Source organism: Muscardinus avellanarius (genome assembly GCF_963383645.1).
Source record: "Muscardinus avellanarius genome assembly, chromosome: 9".
Lineage (NCBI taxonomy): Eukaryota > Metazoa > Chordata > Mammalia > Rodentia > Gliridae > Muscardinus > Muscardinus avellanarius.
The window spans coordinates 13562249-13582963 of NC_137795.1; the positions used below are offsets into that span (position 1 = coordinate 13562249).

Below are 20715 nucleotides of genomic sequence, written 5' to 3' on the forward strand. Positions count from 1 at the left end.
CCTGCCCGGTTGCTCCCACTCTAGTTTTATGGCCATTCCAGTTGTCATAAAATATAATGCCTAGATAAATATTGTTCAGTACAGGGCCAGGCTATGCATGATAATGAAATTTCATTTTCATAATCTTTCCCTCCTTCTAAAGTTTCACCTTTACTTGATTTCACACTAATATTTGCTATCATTTCCCAGCCTCTGGGGTTCCCACACAGCTTCACCACAACACACACCATCCTACCTGGGCAACTGAATCTTCTGATCATCACTACTCAGCTGTGTTCCTGGGAATTCCCATTTTTGTTTTATTACTATGTGTTGACAGTGCACATTCACACATGTTATCCCACAGCAGAGGAAAAACAAAACCGAAGTATTTTTACCCAGTGAAGTCTTGTTTCTATGAAGATTTCGTGCAAATATCTATTAATTCATTTCTGGTAGTTTTCATTTAATAATACAGTAAATTGTGTCCTCTCTCTTCCTCTCCTCCTCCTCCTCCTCCTATTCTCTTTCTCCTTTCTTCCTCCCCCCTCCCCCCCCCTCCCCTCTCTTCTTCCTCTCCTCCTCCTCCTCCTCTTCTTCTCCTCCTCCTCCTCCTCCTCCTCCTCCTCCTCCTCCTCCTCCTCCTTCTTCTTCTTCTTCTTCTTCTTCTTCTTCTTCTTCTTCTTCTTCTTCTTCTTCTCCCTCTGTCTCCCCCTTGTTCTCTTTCCTGGTTTACTCCTTTTCTTTCAGACTTGACAAAAAACACCTACCAATTTTATTAATTTTTTTTAAAAACAATGTGCAGTTTGCTACTTCTTATTTTATGTTCATTTTCTATCTCATGATTTGGCTCTTTTCTTTATTTATCTTTTCGATGTGTTTTTTCTTTCCATCTTGTTTTTATAATTTCTTTAGATGGATACTTAGATCACTGATTTTTACCTCTTCATTTTTTTATGCACATATGCTTATTGCTAAATATTTAAGTATTGCCTTAACTGAGTCTTATGAGTATTCTTAGATCCTTTCATTATTAAAACTATTTTCAATTAACAGTATTTTTATATATAGCGTGCTTTTTTGTCTTGGGTAATTTGAAAGACTAAAGTTTCTACACATTTAGAATTTTGTATTTGTGTTGCTGATTTCTCCCTTTATATCTCAGGAGCCAGGGAATGAATGCATCCTTTTAAGAAGATTTCATTCATTTTTGTTTGACACTTGAATAATGCTCTTACACATGTGATTTGGTTGGATATGGAATGTCTTCCAGAGAAGCTCATGTGCTAGGCAGTGTAGCCAGGTTTGGAGGTAGAAAATGGCTAGAGAAGATGGGTCCACTTGTTTGCTAAGGACATAGTCATGGGAAGTCTATCTGTCCCTTGTCTCGATCTGTCTCTGGCACTACTTCATGGCCATTATGAGTTGGGAGCATTTATTTTTTTTAACCATGCCCTGAAGCCTTGCTGCTGAGATGTTTCTACCTTAGAGCCAGACAACCTTGGACAGAACCTCTAAAAACAGAACCAAATCTTTCCTCCTCTTAATGAACTTGTCAGGTGTTTTGGTCACAGCAATGACAAAGCTCATTAAAACAACATGGTTACTTTTGATTTCTGCATACGATGGCCATGTTATATTGTTATAGAGCTTGGAGCTAAGCTCTTGTTGAACTGCATACTAGGTTGTTCTGTCTTCCCCTATATTGAGCCTCAGGATTCTCATTGCCCTTTAGGACTAAATGCCGGCCTCTGTGGTGTGTCTTGTCCTGGGCTCTTGTTTTGCAGGCCTTCTGTGCTCTCCTCCAGTCCACCTTTCACTGTGCACGGTAGAAAATAGAGTGGTCTGAGATGACAGGAGAGCCTCAGTTCTGGTTCTCACAGCTCTGTCCACAGCATCCCTCCCTCTGCTCACAATCCTTTTTCCTGAAAATTGTTCTCATCTCTTTATTCTGGAGAGAGCACTTGAGGTCCTCAGTGATAGAACATCATGCAACTAATACTCACCCATGTTTAATTTTATTACTTTCAAACCACTGTGCAGGGACTAGTACTACATGAGGATATGCACGCTTTCTTCTCAGAGGTCAGAGGTTCATTATTCCTAACCCTGCTCCGTGTGCGTGCATGTGTGCGTGTGTGTGTGTGTGTGTGTGTGTGTGTGTGTGTGTGTGTGTAGATACTCTTTGGTATCTATAGGAGTCTCTCAGTATGTGCAGGAATCCTTGCAGTTACCAAATCCACAATTGCTTGAATCCTTTGTATAAAATATAACTTATGCAACCCTCCCTTATTCTTTAAACCATCCTAGACTACTTGGAATACCTAATATGCTGTAAATGCTAAATGAATAGTTGTTATCTGTATTGTTTAGGAAATAATGACAAGAAATAAAAGTAAGTACAGGTTTATCATTGATGAAATTTTTTTAAATTTCTTTGATGTGCAGTCAGCTGAATTCATGGATGTAGAACCATGGATGTAGAACTGTGGGTCTGGTTATACACACAAAGATGTGTGTGTGTGTGTGTGTGTGTGTGTGTGTGTGTGTGTGTGTTTGTGTATGTGTGTGTGTGTATATCTGTCTTTTTCCACCTCTGTATTGATATCTCCCAATTATACATATGATTCACCTTCTTAATGCCGTTAAAGAAAGAGCTTTGATTCCTCCCCTGGAAGATAATTAAAACAACACTATACTGAGGTCAAGTCATTCTTAATTGCATTTAACATCTGGAATTGTATGCAGTTAAATTATCTAACCGAGCTAACAAGGCAAGCTTATAAAGAAATAGATTCTATGGCATAGGATCAGCAAATAAAAATGCAATATAAAGACATCCCCTGTTTGTACCATACTATAAAATTAAACACTATCCAATTCTCCATAAGATAATTGAATGGACATCCTATATGTTAGCCTTCTATTTTCTAGATATTCTGCTCAGTTTAATGCAGAGAAATTAAAGAAGACAATTGATTGGAACCTTGTTATCTTCCTTAACAAATATAAATACCATAGTAATTGACATTCACTACTACTTTGATAATATTGCCATCTTATTATATATTGTTCTATATAATATATGTGACATGTATTATATATTGCAGTAATAGATACACGTCTCTTCAGTACTCACACACAGACACTTAGTTTCACGGCAGCCTCATGGATAGTTTTGCTTGGCTCAGGCTGCCAACAACACAACTGGAACTTTGACAGACCGGGTAGCTCTGCAGGCCCGTTATGGAATCAGTGGTAGCTGGGCTGCGGGAGCAGCACTGTGTCTTGTCAGCTTCACAGTACTCATGGTCCTTGGATCTAGATGGCTCCCAGCCCTGTCCTTGCACAGAAAGATACCCAAGCTTCACATCTCACTCACACCAGTTAGGAAGCAACAGACTCCAAGGAGCACCCATTCCAGTCACTTTGTTACCATAAACACCATGTGCACTCCTTATAGGAGCAATTCATAGCAAAAATGATGTCTCTAGAGCCCAATACTAGGATTTCTTGCAGGCACCAGGCCAGGCACCAGGGTCTGCAGGAAGCCCTGGAGGGAATATAATAAATTGCCAAAAGTTATCACTGTTGCCTCAGTGCTTGGGGGCAAATGAGAAATTGTTTTATACTAAAGCAAATGAAGAATAGACTAATAGATATTTTCACACACACACACACACACACACACACACACACACACACACACACTCTCTCTCTCTCTCTCTCTCTCTCTCTCTCTCTCTCTCTCACACACACACACACACATGGAAGTCATTTTCAAAAATTTCTCCTTGTAAGGACTTGCCCAGGATCCCTGTGTCTTCCTCAACCCCCTATATCTCTCCCCTTTTTACCCCTAAGTGAGGCAGCACAGGGATGTGTCCCTGTGTGCTGGGGACAACCAGCCAGGGCAGTTATGGGCACGTGGTGCCATCTTGAAGAAGAACACAGATAAAGAAAATGGACTAGGAGATACTAAAAACTGCTGGCACCAGCTTTCCTCATGTGACACCCAGTAGGCAACACACACCCTCTGCAATCTGCCTTCATAGCAGATAAACTGGAGTACAAGCTTCCCATGTTGGTTGGGGTGAGGAGGTTCAGAGGCCTAGAAATCCACTGGCCACACAGAGCATCATCTGGTCCTACCATGTTACCTGAGCAGATATCTGAGCCTTAGGGCAAAGGTAGAGCCCTGTGTTTGGTCTGTGCCTCTGTTGGAAACCATTTTTATATAATAGGTTAATACCTATCATACTACGGGCTTTTGATTGTGTACACACTCTGCCCTAGTAACAGCGAGCACAAAACATGTTTACATGTGTTTTATTTCGCTTAACCTTTAGGCAGTGATTACAGAGTGGATTATCATTCTCATCTTGTAAGCAAGATAAAGCTTAAACATCCACAGCTTCTGACTAGGAGTGGTGAGCGGGTACTCAATTCCTCGTGACCCTTGGACCCCAAGACCCACTGGACAGCAGAGAACCTGTGCCCATCTCCAGGCCAAACACCCTATGCCCTGTTGTTTGGTGAAGAGGGTCCAGCTCCAGGACCAGATCACACCACTAGAAGTTGTTTTGAGCCTTCTAGATCCACGTCAAGGCCACAGGCCATTGCTCTCCAAGGGACCATAGGACGCTCTGTGATGGGCTGTCACTCTCCTCACAGTGGGGGACATTTGTGCAGTTGGGAAGGCCCACTATGCACAGAGGTGTAAGACCCCAATCTCTGCGGATCCTTCTAGGTCCTCTCTAGGTGAACCGTCTAAACAAGATTCTTCTTGTCTTAACCCTTGCAAGTTGTTGACTGGTGGGGAGTGAGTTTCATGCATCTACTGTTGACTTCCTTGTAGACTCTAGCTTGAGCTACTCTCTCCTCAGGGGCCCAGGTGTAACCTAGCTCTTTAAAGTGCTTTTGGAGAAGAGAATGTATCAGGACCTGATGTCCTGGAACTGCTTGAGAATAGAACAGCCAGGTTCCCATGGCCACAGGAGTGATCTTGTTAGTAACGGCTACTCCATGCTACACTTTGGTCTGGGTTAGTCTCAAGAACTGCTGGATATTTTGTGTATCTTGTGGGTGTGTACAAACACGTTGGCTCTTTTCATGTAGATTCAGTTCTTCCTCATCCTCTTCTTTATTAAACCCTGAGTGGAGAGTTCTTGGGTGGGTGGAACCCTTTCACCTGTGAGTATCACATCCATTAGGCAAGTGGCTTTCTAGGACAGGGCTGAGGAGGGCTGCAGCTCCTGTACTCCTGAGGGACGGGAGGCACACTCTCCCCCTTGTAGTGACCCATGGCTGGGGCTGTGATGGCGTCTCTGTTGGCAGCATTTCCTGCACAGCCAACTCCTGGAGGAGCCAGGTTCCCAGCCAGACACCCGAGGGTCACGTGATCGCTGGATCACTTCTTTTCCCTAGGCTGTGATCTGGATATTCATTCCCTACTATCTTTTTTTTTCCTTCAATTTCAATTTCCATCTCCATTATGAAATTAGAGAGGGAAATAAAAAGAAAAAACAAAGAGAGACCTCCTCAGTGTTTTGCCCCGAAAGATGTTTGAAATTCAGCTTCAAAGGAGCCAAAATATTGCCTGTGTCAACCTATCTGATTATTTTCAACTGCAATCTCAGGACAAAACTATGGAAAGACTGGGTTTCCTTGATGCTAATAGTCCTAGTTGACTTTTTTTTCTCCCTTTATTTTTTTGTGTTACTGGGGATGGAACCCAGGGTCATTCTACCTTTGAGCTATAGCCCCAGCCCTACTTTTTATTCTTTATTTTGAAATAGTGTCTCAGTGAATTGCGAAGGGCCTCACTAAGAAGCTGAGGCTCTCCGTGAACCGTGATCCTTCCATCTCAGCCTCCCAAATATTGGGATTATAAGCGTGAGCCACCACTACTGGCTTAGGTGACTGTTTTTGCAAATTGATGTCATAAAGTGATGTTCATGAAGTGCCTGCTGCTTCAGAGAAGGCAAGTTGTTTGAGACCAGTGGACCCCTGCTTGGAATATTAAGTTGGTTGTTTTTTACTGAGTTCTATGTGATAGGTTCTTTCTTGATACTCTAATCTTTCCTGTAATTTTTCCTGCTCACATCTCACATCACAATTTCACTTGCGATGCGGCTTCACCCCTTGTCAGTGAACTCCCTCCCACCCTTTTAGATATGGGTATCAGCATTTCAGAGAACTGGGACAAAAACGGGACCTCACATTTAGCATATAAGTAATAAATTTTGTATGGGAACGAAATTTCACTCTTTCGAGGAATTGTTAGTGAGGGATTTGTATTCCTTTTCAAATTCATTTTCAGGATCCCCACTAGGCAGGCAGTTTATACACAGGAGAAATGGACGCTGCTGGGTCCTAATTTGTTTGCTTTCCTCAGGAGTGATGCTGGACAAGATGTTTAACCACACAGGGGCGGGGCATGTCCGCTTCTTGGGCCATATCCTAGTCAACCTCTCCTCCTGTGTGATGCTGGACCGTTTCCAGGCCGTGCAGTCCGTGGACATCCTGGAGACTCGAGCACGTGAACTCATGCAGCAGAACGACTTCTTGGCCAGTGAGTAGCGGGTGGATGTGTTCACTGAGGCGTCTGCTCTGCTAGGGCGCGCCTTCGCCTACTTATCCCTGAGGGTTTCTTCTGATGGTACAGAAAGAACAGAAACCTTTTTCCAGATAAGGCATTATAAAAGCAGAAACATACGCCTTGAGTTAATGAAAAGATGTGCTTCACGCCATGACTAACGTCCTTTGCACCAGCCGGAGGACATGTAACTTGCCACATGTGTTTTTATTATTTTTGACGTTACTGTGTGGTTGAATCACATATGATAAATCATATTTTCCCTCAGTTAAGTTATACTTTAATTTACGCTGTGCCTTTAATCTTTATCATGGCATCTTGATATCCTGGGGTGGGGGAGCAAAATAACCATGGCTGGTGAGATTCTAGTGTTAATTTTGTACTTGCTCATCACAATGTGATATGTTCTTCATATTCTTTTTGAATATTATTATTATTATTATTATTATTATTATTATTATTATTGATTTTGGTGCTGGGGATCGAACCTGGGGCTATTTAAAAACTCCATCACTGAGCTACATCTCCAGCCCCTATTTAATTATTTTTCTATTGAGGTTTTGTTTGCTAAGATTGGAATAACAAAGCACTGTAGCCTGGGTGCATTAAATGACAGACATTTGTTGTTTTGTAGCTCTGGTGGCTGGACATCCGTTGGTCCTGTGTGAGTGCTGTGTGAGACGGGCCTTCTGTCTGTGTTCTCCTTATGTCCCTCTACAGATGTTCTCTTTGCGTTTGTCTCTGTGTTCACATTTCCATTTATTTATTTATTTATTTATTTATTTATTTATTTATTTATTTATTTTTGTGGGTCTGGGGATGGAACCCAAGGGCATTCGACCTCTGAGCTACACCCCTGCCCTATTTTTTATTCTTTATTTTGAAACAGGGTCTCACTAAGTAGCTGAGGCTGTCCTCAAACTATGATCCTCTGGTCTCAGCTTCCTGAATGCTGGGATTACAAGTGTGCACCACCATGCCCAGATTTATTTATTTATTTATTATTTATTATTTTTTGGGGTGGTACTGGGGTTCCTGGAAACCCTTCTACTTCCAGGCTACACTCCCAGACTTATTTTATATTTTTATTTGGAAACAGGGTCTCTTAAGCCAGTGAGGCTGGCTTCGAACCTGCGTGATCCTCCTGTCTCTGCCTCCCAAGCGCGGGGATTACAAGCGTGCGCTACCATGCCCGGCTTATTTATTTATTTATTTATCCACTCATTCATTTATTTGTGGTACTGGGGATGGAACCCAGGGGCATGGGGTATTCTACCTCTGAGCTGTACCCCCTGCCCTATTTTAATCTTTTAGTTTGAAACAGTGTTTTACTAAGTCACAGAGGCTGGCCACAAACCTGACCTGTGGTCCTTCTGTTTCAGTTTCCCAAGTATTGAGATTACAGGTGTGTGCCACCACGCCCAGCTCCCATTTTCCCCTTTTTATAAGGACACTATCATATTGAATCATGGCCCGCCCTAAAGGCATGTGTGTGTGTATGTGTATGTGTGTGTGTGTGTGTGTGTGTGTGTGTGTGTGTTCATGTAGATGTCTGTGTGTGTATGTACATGTGTTTGTGTTATTGGGGATTAAACCCAAAGGTGTTATACCTCCAAGATACAGTCCCTGACCTTAAAAAAAATATATTGTTTTGTTACTACTCAAAGTCTTGCTGAGTTGCTGAAACTGGTCTTGAACCTGTGATCCTCCTGTCTTGGCCTCCCAAATACTGAGATTATAGGCATTTGACACCTCTCTTGGCTTTATTTTATTGTGATAACTTCTCTTAAGATGCCATCCCTAAATATGAGGAGTCCTGAGGTCCTAGGATTTAGGACAAAAGCACACATATTTGGAGGATATGTCAACTCATAACAAGCTTTATGCATGAAATTCAAGGAATCCATGGGACAGAAAGCAGAATCCATATACTTTAGTTAGGAATGATAAATAACCTCGAAGAGACAGATTCTGAGCCTCCACTTTGCCAGTTATATATGTAACTCTAGGTAATATATGCCTGATTATTTGGGCTTGCTAGCATATTTTTTTTAAGTTCTTCAAAAAATGCAAAGCAAATACTCTCTTTTAGTGGTATCATCATAGAATGTTTTGTTTAAACTATGAAGATACACTGGGCTGGGAATTCGATCTTGGATCCAGCTAAACACCAGTTCCTGTGTAACGGAACACTGGCTTGGCCTCCTGCAGAACCAGGAGGCTATACTGGGGCCTGGCGCTGCCGCTTTCCCATCTGACCAGGGCTGGCCTCGTGTGGCTCTTCCCTCAGTTGTAACGATGCTTTCTTTTTCCCTTTCTGCCATTAGGTGTCATATTTAACAGCTCCTTAGTGGGCAAGAGGGTCAGATCAGCAGCTCTCAAATTGCCACCACACGTCACCTATACAATTCGGACCAGCGTCTTATATAGCATGAGAACAGATCTGATAAAAAACCCTTCTTGGAAGTTTCATCCTCAGAGTCTGCCAGCTGACGGGTTCAAATACAACTACATCTTTGTCCCACTACAAGACATGATCGAGAGAGCCATTACCATGGTGCAGACTGGGCGGGAGGCCCTGGAGCCGACCACGCAGACACAGGCAGCCCCCTACCCCTGCCACACCAGCGACCTGTGAGTAGCAGGGTCAAGCCATGCTTTCTCCAGTGCCCACCAGCAGGGAGAGGAGCTTTGAATTTGAAAATCTGAATAGACAAAAAGATCGTTGGGCTTTTCTATAATCATACCAAAGAGGACTTTCCATCCTTCTTGTAGTTTCTTAAGGTTCATTTTTAATATACTTGAGCTATTCATGTGGGAACATGAGAGCTGAAACACAGTTAACCCTCTTCATCCATGAGTTCTGCATCCCTAGATTCAACCAATTAGAGATGGAAATTTTCTGAAAGGAAAATTCCAGAAAGTTCCAGAAAGCAAAATTTGAATTACCCATATTACATGCACTATATGCTGAACCCATGTAAATGAAGTGACACAGAGGTTGTGGCATCTTCTCACTGCATCTCAGTCCCCAGTGAGATGCCATATCCCACTGCCCTTCAGCACCTGATACAGGACTCTTGGTCATTCAGGATTCATTTCACTCCACTGTGCTGGGTGGTCGGGCAATTTTCTCATATACCTACTAAGATCAGATCTGGTTGGGTGGGAGTTTGGACATGTGAGGTGTTTCCATGGTCACGACAAGAGCGATGTGCACTTAGTGCCTGAGAGCCAGGGATGCCAAATGCAAAGCCCCCAGTCTGATCTGCGCTCTCCCAGGACTGCGGAGCTCTGTGTCTGGTGTTCAGAGGAGGGTGTTGGGCAGAGGCCAGGTGATGTGGGAAGTGGAGGCTGGATGTCTGCCACCACCTTGTATCTGAATCAAAGCCCTGCCTCCCCAGTGACAGGATAACAGTTTCTCTCTGTGGTTCTTCCTGTCTGTGCGACTTTGATTCAACAAGCTCATCACTTTCCTGTCTTTGAACTCACAGGACAGCGCTAATAGAGACAAGCAACAGACAAAACACCATTAACAAGGGGTTGTTAAAATGTAAACAGAGGAGGTGCCACCTGTGGGAAAGGAAAAGGTGACAATTAAATGTTTATGAAGATCAGAGTGTCCTTCTAAAAAGGCTTAACTGCATAACTTCACCGCATAAGAGAACTTAATTTTCTCATTGCAAAGTTTATTTGTGATGCTTTTATGTCAATTCCAGAGGAGACATAAATAAAAAGAGGATTGTGAAAACTAGTAGTCTGATTTTCACGCTCCTGAAAAGAGGACAGTCTCCTTTCTGAGGCTACTTAGCGTTGACTTTAAAATGTTCTCTTTATTATAAATTTTTATAAATAAGCGATTACCCAGAGTAGAAGGAATGGAGAATAAAATACATACTATTATATAAGTTCTTTCTCTGATGCTCTAACAATACCTGAGGCTGGGAACTATATTAGAAAGAGGTTTATTGAGCTCAAAGTGTTGGAGGTGAAAGTCGGCCGGACCCCACACAGATGTTGGTGAGCATGCAATGCCTCAGCTTTAAATAAGAACCCAGATCCTAGTGAGGAAGTGAGGTGGGACAATGGCCTCTTGCCTGTTCCCCATTCTCCTTCCTCATCCACCTCACCCCCTCGATTCCTGTGGTTTTTCTCTTTTGACATCTCCTTTCTTGAATTTTAAAATGCAATTATGCCCATAATTACACCACTCTTTTCTTGTTTATTTTTTTTTTTAAAGAACTGTATCTGGACTTTAATAATTCTATTTTTGGTCTTCTTTTTGTTGCGGGGGGGGGAAATGTGCGTGGGGAGAAGTAATCCCCACCACCACCACACACACAGACAAACAGAAAAACCGTGGATTCTTGTCTTAAGCTAAGGATAAGTATTCATCGCTTGGACAGCTGCTGAAGATTTAAAGAAGTTTATTAGAAAGAAATAAAGAAAATAGAAATACAGCCCCATGCCGAGATGGCATGAGGGGATGACTCGAATGAGTACACCAAAGGGCTTACACGTGGACCGGACTTTTTATACCCATGACCTCCATCTTGTTTGCGTGACTCTGACATAGTGAACGTCCCTGTAAGGTACCTCCCCTTATCCCTGTAAAGTACCTTCCCTAGCAAGGTGTGGTGAGGTGTCTCCTTTCATGAAGGGCAAGGTCAAACCCTGCCCCCTCCTCCCTAGCTCCTCTTGTAGATCTGTCTTTAGAAAGAGGAAGCCCTAGCTCTCCTCTATTGACTTGTTAAGTACTTTGAGCTAGGTTGATTTACACTGGAATAGCTGCCTGTTCTTAGGCCGAAACCAAGTCCTTTCTTTATCCATGTTTGCCTCCATTTTGACACAACTATTTTGAAATATACCAATTATTTTCTTTTGAAATATATTAATAATCAGAGCTTTCCCAAATCTTCCTAGGCCATTCCCCATACTGGCACTTTTCTCACTTATTTGTTATTTCTGTTCTTATTTTTATTCTTTCATTTTAGGTATCTTCATTATATTATTTATTTTTTATAACTTGGAACTAATGTTTAATTTTTTTTTCCCCTTAAATTTTTGTAGCTATCTTCCATGATAACTTTTTTTTTTACCTTTCATGACTTCTTTCTTCTTTTTTTCTTCCTTTCCTTTCCTTTCCTTTCCTTTCCTTTCCTTTCCTTTCCTTTCCTTTCCTTTCCTTTCTTTCCTTTCTTTTTGTGGCACTGGGAATTGAACCCAGGGGAGCATTCTATCTCTGAGCTATATTCCCAGCCCTATTTTTTTTTTTTTTTTTTTTTTTTTACATTTTGAAACAGGGTCTAAGTTGCAGAGGGCCTCAGTAAGTAGCTGAAAATGGCCTTGAATCTGTGATCCTCCTGTCTCAGCCTCCTAAGTACTGGGATTACAAGAATGCACCATCATGCCTGGCTCTGATTACTTTCTTTTGACCAGTATTTTACCTGTGTCTCATTGAGATGCTATGTAGCTAAAAATTTACTGTTTTCTAGATATGTCTAGTATGAATTTCTGTTTTCTCTTTGACCCAGGACCTAGTTAAGTAAAGTTTTTTTTTTACTTCAAAATGAAAATTCTCAAAAAATTTTCAACATGTGACAAATTAGCTTACTGATAATAATAAAAATACAAATTTTAAATTAATTAATTAATTTTGCTATACTAGAGATTGAACTCCAGGGCATTTTACCTCTGAGGTATACCCCCAGGCCTATTTTTTTATTCTTTATTTTGAAACAAGGTCTTGCTAAGTAGTAGAGGGCCTCACTAAGTAGCTGAGGCTAGCTGTGAACCTGCAATTTCTCTGTCTCAGCTTCTCAAGTACTGAGATTACAAAAATAAATACCATTCTGTGAAAGCAGATTTTAACCTATCAGATTGACAGAATCAAGCCATTGGGCCACACACCAGATTGTGAGTCTGCGCTGCTCCTGTGTATGAGGATAAAGAGAAGCATCCTGCTTGCCTTGGGGTCTGACTGTCTTCTGCCCTCACAGATTCCTGAACAACGTTGGCTTCTTTTTCCCACTCATCATGATGTTGACGTGGATGGTGTCTGTGGCCAGCATGGTCCGGAAGCTGGTGTATGAGCGGGAGATCCAAATAGAAGAGGTAAGGAGTCTTGGCTTTCTGCTGACAGGGCGGGCTGGTTGGGGCTTTGGAGATGAATCCTGGCTAGGGAGCCCTGCAGGTTTTTCTGTTTCACTGCCATCCCTTCCCCCAGGGCTCCTGGGTTCCTTTCCCAGGAACATCACGTTTTGTTGAAGTCTGGTGTGTTTTCAGTGTGACAGATAATTCTGAATGAGAAAAAGAAAGCCAAACAATGCGTGAGAATGAAAGAATAAACCCAGTGTTGCTCATTAGCAATTCTTATGAAATGTAGAAAAGTCTCACAGTGGACTTCCCATCTTAACGTTCAGTTAAAAGTCTACATGAAACCTTATTATTTTTCTTTTCTGTTTTGGTACTGGAAATTTATCCAGAAGATTCCACGTCTGATCTATACCCCCGGCCATTTCTTTTTCTTTTCTTTTTTTTTCAATACTGGAGATTGAACCCAGGGCTATTCCACCTCTGAGCTACACCCACAGCTCCATTTTTCTAATTTTTTATTTCAAAACAGGGTCTCACTAAATGGCAGAGAGCCTCACTAATAGCTGAGGTTGTCAGTGAACCCTCAATGCTCCGTTCTTAGAATCCCAGGTACTGGGATTACAAGTGTGCACCAACATGCCCAGCACCCGTAGCCATTTTTATTTTTTTGAAACATAATCTCCCTAAATTGTTGGGGCTGACCTTGAGCCAGTGATCCTCCTTCCTCAGCCTCCTGAATACTGTGATTATAGGTGTGTGCCATTACACCTGATGAAGTCTTGCTATTTTTGTTCTAATTATGATGTTCTTGAAAATTTCACAATTAGTTTAAAGAATGAAAGTTTGTAGGCCTCTCTCATTTTTGAGGGACTCCACATTTTCCCCTGAATGTGTATTTTTTATTTTCCTTAATAAATATCTGTGTATGTCTCTGGGAACAAAAGAAGAATGAGGGTTTGTACAAGTATCTAGTGAAGATGTGACTGCTCACTGACTCTTGCAGAGCAGTGAGACCAGGTGACAATGGGCTCACATCCTTCACTTACTAAATATTTATTTATTGGCTGGAGAAGTAGTGTGGTAAAGTAAAAGGTGCTTTTATTTCATCTTTGCAAGTGTCATAGAGAACTGACATCACTGTTTTGCATGCTATTTACCTGTTCTCAACCTATCTACTTATGATTGTTTCTACCCAACTTATTTTGGCCCCTGACATAGAGACCTGAGCACAAAGTATTTTCCTTGCATAGAGTCATCCTGCCAGCTCAGCAAATGGCAGGTATAGTGGAGGAGTTACGTTTCTTCATTTTGTGGCATATATTTAAAGCCCATACAACTTTCCCCACCAAAGAGCTTAAGCACCAGCATTTCATTCCTCCCAAAGAAGCAAGCCAGAGAGAGACACGATGAGTGCTCTTAGTCTTTATGAAACAAAACCAACACAAACACCATGAAAAACAAGTGAGTTAAAAGTGACAAGTCCTCGATCCACAAGGAAACACAAGGAAGCTGCAGTCCACCACACCCGAGGTCTAAGACACCCACCCAGCCTTTCCCTGTATGTTCTTCCTGCAGAGATAATTTTATTATCTCTTAGCCTCAGCTCTCTCTCCTCTACAGTGGTCCACAGTCTCCTTTTTAAGCTTCTCCTCAAAATCACATGCCAACTGTGGGATGAAAATGTTCTCCCCAGTATCCTTCACGGGACTGAATTTGCAGGCTGTGCCAGCTTGCCTTTCTCCTGGTATAATACTCCTCTGTCCCATGATCTGGCCCGTTCTCTCTCCAGTAACCTCTGCTGTGATAACTCTGGGCTTTTCCCCTTCCTACAGTACATGCGGATGATGGGGGTGCATCCAACCATCCACTTCCTGGCCTGGTTCCTGGAGAACATGGCGGTGCTGACCCTGAGCAGTGCCGTGTTGGCCATCGTTCTCAAAATAAGTGGCATCTTCACACACAGCAATGCTGTCATCGTCTTCCTCTTCCTTGTGAATTTTGGTGTGTCAGTTGTCATGCTGAGTTACTGCTTGAGTGCATTTTTCAGCCAAGCTAATACAGCGGCCCTGTGTACCAGCCTGGCATATATGATCAGCTTTCTGCCCTACATAATTCTACTGGTCCTGCACAACCAACTAAGTTTTGCCATTCAAACATTTCTGGTAAGTGAATTGTTTTGTTAAAAAAAAGTATAATAAAACAAAATAACCATCTACCCATCCTCACTAAACCACGATCCTCAATTGGCCAGTTGGTCATCTTCTGATCTCTATGGAGTTTCTGATTTATGCTTTTTTTGTGTGTGTAGTACTGAGGATGGAACCCAGGGGTCTTTTACCTCCAGACTACACCTTCAGACCTATTGTCTATTTTATTTAGAAACAGGTTCTCACTAAGTTGCTGAGAGCCTCCCTAAGCTGCTGAGGCTGGCTTCAAACCAGCGATCCTCTTGTCTCAGCCTCCCAGGTACTGGGATTACAAGCGTGCTCCACGATGCCTGGCTTACATACTTTATTCTACCCACATATGCAAAACTTGCAGTGGTCATCCACTGAAGATGCAGAGTTTTGCTGCATGGCAGCCTACTAGGGATTGCCATTTATTTATTTATTTATTTTTTATATATTTGGTCTCTCTGAAGACTCTGGGAAATCAGTGGAATTAAGGAAGCATATCACTTTGGCTCCTTTTTGTTTCATGCACGGAAAGAAAAAAAAAAAGACTTTTAAAGCCATTTTATTTATTTATTTATTTACTTACTTATTTATTTATATTTGAATCTCTTTTTTTGTACTGGAGACAGGACCCAGTCTCATTCTACCTTTGCACTACATCCCAGCCCTATTTCATTCTTCTTTTTAAATAAACTTTTAAAACCATCCCAGTAGGTTGCAGAGGGCCTCATGAAGTTGGTGAGGTTGACTGAGAACCTGCAGTTCTCCTGACTAGCCTCCCAAGCGCTGGGATTACAGGCCTGTGCCAGCACACCTGGCGGAAGACCTTTTAAAAGTCAAAAGTGAGCAATTTTTCCTTAAAGCATCATGAATTACATCACTTCTGTGGAAAGATTCCTCTATCAGCAATGTTGGAGTCACTCATTCATTAGAATGTACTTTCTTTCGGACCTGCAATATAAAATACATAGAAGATAGAGGGATGCTAGTTCTTTTATGACTATTGTCTGGCAAGCACAGCACCTGACACTTAGTAGTGACTTAACCATTGTGGAAGGGGTGACCAGCCACTAGTACATCAGTTTCACAGTCAGTGTAATATCTGTTTGCGTACATTCCAGTCTTGGCTTCCCCCAGCAAGACAAGTGACTTTCTTATATTTCAGTCTATGGCTCTATGGGGCAGGGCAGGGGGGAAGGATGTTAGCTGTTCCTTACTGTTTCCAAGAACAACTTAGAGGAGGAAATATTTATTTTGGCTCACAGTTTTAGAGATTTCAGTCCATGAGCAGCTGGCTCCAAGGATGTAGCCAAGAAAAGCTCTCAGCTCACTCATAGTAGCCAGGAAGCAGAAAGAGAGGGACAGAGGGAGAGGGAGAGGGAGAGAGGGAGGGAGGGAGGGAGGGAGGGAGGGAGGGAGGGAGAGAGAGAGAGAGAGAGCGAGCGCGCTGGGGAAAGATAAACACTTGCAGGACACACTGCTCATCATAGCTGAGGAGGTTAGAACCCTCAAGGTACAGGCATTGCACAAAAACCTCACCTCTGAACTTTGCTGCTTTGGCCATCATGCTTTCAACCCCTGATCTCCTGGGAAAATTCCGTATTCAAAGCATCACTGGAGGTATGACCAGCGCCATTTTGAGGAGGTGTCAGGGAAATGTGGAGTCTCAGAGCTGCTAAAGAGTATGTAAATGCTTTTAGAAGTCTTTTGGTCCAGCACAGAATTTGCAACAGCCCCCCATTAATTGGAAGGTGCTCACCTTTATATGATTATCTTTCCCCAACTTCAATAAACCAATGATTGCTTTCTGTTTTGTACTAGACATATACATACAGTATGAATATATGTAATAAAAAGGTAGCTATAGTTAATTAGCATCTGGCCCATTGATGTGTGCTTATGGGTTTGGTGAGCTTATGTCACACTTGCAATAATTCAAAACCAATACTTTTGTGTTAGTATTAATTTGATATTTTCAGAAAAATAAACAAAAATGGGACCAGTTAGTGTCTCTCCCCCATAATCTTTTTACATGTAGAATCATTGATGAGCTGAGCTGAATTTCAAGTGCTATTATTTTTGCTTTCACTTCAGTCCTTATATTTAAGTGTTCCGTGCATACAGAATTTGGTTTCCTTTTTGCATATTCAAATGTTTTCTAGCAGTTGAATAAAGCTAATTCTGCTACCTTGCATTTCTTAAGATCCTTTTCCAGTAGGCTTTATTTTCCTGACAAAGGACCTTCCTGCTAAAGATAAAATAACATGTTCCTTCGGTACACTCTCTTTCTAGTGTGTAATAGTGTTGGTGTCCCATGAGTTTGCTTGCAGTGTGCTCCAGGGTATTCACTTAATAATAAGAAACAGTGAATTGCTCTATTCCATTTCCACTGTTTCTTGTTACACACTTCTGAATATAGCACATTGGATTTATGACAGGTCAAGAATCGAAGAAAAGAGAAATAATTCTTTTCAACATTAAAAACTAGCTTGTTAGTGAGATTTTTCCAAGTGGGCTGACAGTTTGCTAAGCCTTTTAGGCTCAGATATTTAAATTACTGCCCAGAGCAATGGTTTGGCATCTTTAGAATCAGAAGGTTTCATGGAATCTCTCTTTGAATCTGGTGTTATGGATTTTCTGTGGTCCTAATCCAATACTGATGTGCTGTTTTCCTTCCCACACCACCCACATTTGGGCAGTGCTTTCTCTCAACGACTGCCTTTGGACAAGGAGTATTTTTCATCACATTTCTGGAAGGACAGGAGGCAGGTAAGAAGATACAACTTTTAAAGAAAATGATAAATTCTGGAGAGGATGTGAGGAATAGGATAATTTATATGCTGTTGGTGGTACCAAGAACCACTATGGAGATCAGTGTAGACGTTCCTCAAAAGACTAGGAATAGAACCATAATATGACTCAGCTCTATCACTCCTCAGTATCTTTCCAAATGAATTGAGTTCAGAATACAATAGTAGTACATGCGCGTCGATAATTATAGCAGCACAGTCCAAAAAGGTCGAGTTATTATTTCCAGCTTGGCACCCATCAGCAGATGAATGAATAAAGAAAACCTAGTATATACACACAATGGAATTTTACTCAGCCATAGGAAACAAAATTATAACATTTGCAGGAAAATAAAAGGAACTAGAGAATATTTACACTAAGTGAAATCAGCCAGTCTCAGAGAGCCAAGAGTCAGATGTTTTTTCTCATATGTGGAAGTGAGGGAGAAAGTAAGAAACCGAAGAGATTGCAGTCAAATGAGGAGAGAGACCAGTAAAGTAGTGGGAGGTGATTGGGGGAGGGTGATGAGGAGGGAAAACAAGGCTTAGGGGAAGGAACAGTTCAGATAAGGTTTGATCAATGCATGAAAGAATTACTACCAATCTCCCCAACAGGTATTGGGAAGAAGGGAGGGAGAGTAGGCTGGGAAATGTGTCATTTTGAATCTCACATCATATATATATATATATATATATATATATATATATATATATATATAATAAATTAGAAGTCAAAAAATAAGAAAAGAGAAAAATTAAAAATGGTAGCCAGTTATTTAGTTTTTTTTTTTTTTGAAATTTATAGTTATGTTGCAAGCACTATAGTAGAAAGTCTTCATTACCAAATAAAGAATTTGGGAGGAGATCCTGGCATTCGGTTTTGTTGATATAAATGATTTCCGCTATTGAGTTACCCAGGATTTGAGAGAATAAAAAATGATTATGCCACCCGAGCCGTAGAACCCATCCAAGTCAGCCCCCCGGCTAATGGTTGGACCTTCTTTAGGACACTCCTGATAGGTGGTCACCTTCGTGACTTTCCATATTCTTCCAGAGTGGGGTGTGTGCATCCATCCCGTCAGCTGGGATGTTGCTGAACTGGGATCTGTTCTCGTAGATTCTCCATGGACTTCTTCTAGTTCACTATAGTTTCCTCTTCCATATAACCCTTCACACATTTATCAGCTCACATATTCACTACCTTTAGGATCTACCACAGTCTAACCAGCTTAGAATGGAACACAACTATCTCCGGTGCTTTTCTATATATTTTACTCCTGTTAATGCAGCGTGAAATGATTTTTTAAAAAAGTTGTTGGCAGCATTTTTCACTTACATTGAGACTTTGACATCCAAACTCCCGAGCAAGGACAGACATATATTTCTTAGGTGTTCGTATGGTTTGGGGTGTGTTTTGTAAAAAGACAGGCAAAATATATACCATAAACACAACTCAATTCCCGTTGCTGTTGCTTTGCCAGTTAATTTTCAGTTTTTTAGATTTTCCTGACATTTTCAGTGACCCATGTTACAATGTCCTTTAGCGGAAGATTTCTTCTTATTCCTCCAGCTGATCTTTAAAGTCAATCGAATCAAGACATGGAATAAAAATGGTCACTGCTAGACTATTTGAATATTTTAGCTCAAATTCCAACAAACACCCAATGATCAAAGCATATGCATTTATTTTTATTGAGTTCTAGCCCAATATCATAAGCAAATTAAAAAATTCTTAAAATATTTTATTCCACAGATAAGTTGCAAAAATATTATAAGAAAATAAAATTCTTTCCCTTCCTAGATCTTCTCTATCCTATGTTTTCGTAAAACAGAGAATTTCATAATTTAGAATTGGGGTTCTCAAGGAGTTTTATTAAACATGCTTATTTTCCCTTAACATGGAATTTTTTTTTTTTTTGGTTGAGTAAATAAAACTAGATGTAAGTACAGTGACCTTCAAAACTCTTTTGAATGGTGGAAATAAAAATGGTGCTAATGGTCACTGCATCTGATTTGACAGAAACAGGTATAAGATTGTGCAGGCTGACATTCTCTTCCCAGAGTTTCAGCCAATGGCTTGACTTTCATTTTGTTTTAGTTTCATTCACCTTCACTTAAGTTTCTAGAACTTGTAAACTCATCTTACCAAAATCAACAGTGGAAGAGGATGCAGATTCTAACTCTGACCTTTTCTTTTCTCCCAGGGATCCAGTGGGATAATATGTACCAGGCTCCGGAGCCAGGCAGCATGACCTTTGGCTGGGTTTGCTGGATGATTCTCTTTGACTCCAACCTGTATTTTTTATGCGGATGGTATTTCAGCAATTTGGTTCCTGGTAAGAATTCTATACTTTATAAGATAACAAAGTCAACTTAAAAAATAGGTTAAACCTACATATATAGATACTGGGATAATTGTTTATTCTGCATAGAAGATACCTGCAGGGGGGAATATTAGGATATATTTTAAAAGAAGCAGTGAATTTTTAAGGTGCTTGTGTATTCCAAGTGAAAACTTGGAGGGAGGATCAGCCGGGATAAATGCAGGATGAAAGCTGACTAAGTTCAGCAATCCTCTTCCAAGAGGAGGGCTTACTCTGTCAGCCACACAAGAAAGCTCTGGTTAAGGTGGATCTTGAGAGTGATGGGTTCTTAGAGTTTCTCTCTGTGATTATATTACCAATTTTTGGCTGGGTAGGAAGGAAGATCAGAGTCTAACTGAGAATATATCATCAAAGCAACAAAATTCTTATGATGCAAATTAAAAAAAAATGATAGGCTGGGCTTGGAGGTACACACTTGTCATCCCCGTGCTTGGGAGGCTGAAACAGGAGGACTGCACAGATTCATAGCCAGCCTCAGTTACTTAGCGAGGCTCTCAGCAATTTAGTGAGACCCTGTCTCCAAATAAAAGTATAAAATAGGTCTGGGAGTTTAGCCCAGAGGTAGAAAGCCTCTGGGTTCCACCCCTAGTACCACACACACACACACAAAAAAAAATTAATATAGAGAAGATCAAATACAATAATGAATATTTTTTCTCCATCATGAAGTTGATGATTCCTCTGTTTCACAATTT

The 20715-nt window shown here is 41.2% G+C and overlaps 1 protein-coding gene across 1 annotated transcript in view; it reads left to right on the forward strand.

Moving 5' to 3' along the window:
* The window catches only part of ABCA13 (ATP binding cassette subfamily A member 13), a gene marked incomplete at both ends in the record, with an annotated part of 326203 nt that overhangs the window by 121473 nt on the left and 184015 nt on the right, over nucleotides 1–20715 (forward strand). The window contains 6 exon segments of the mRNA XM_080701162.1: nucleotides 6377–6553; nucleotides 8905–9211; nucleotides 12577–12691; nucleotides 14506–14835; nucleotides 17547–17616; nucleotides 19841–19972. Of these exon segments, the coding sequence (XP_080557288.1) occupies nucleotides 6377–6553; nucleotides 8905–9211; nucleotides 12577–12691; nucleotides 14506–14835; nucleotides 17547–17616; nucleotides 19841–19972 (1131 nt within the window).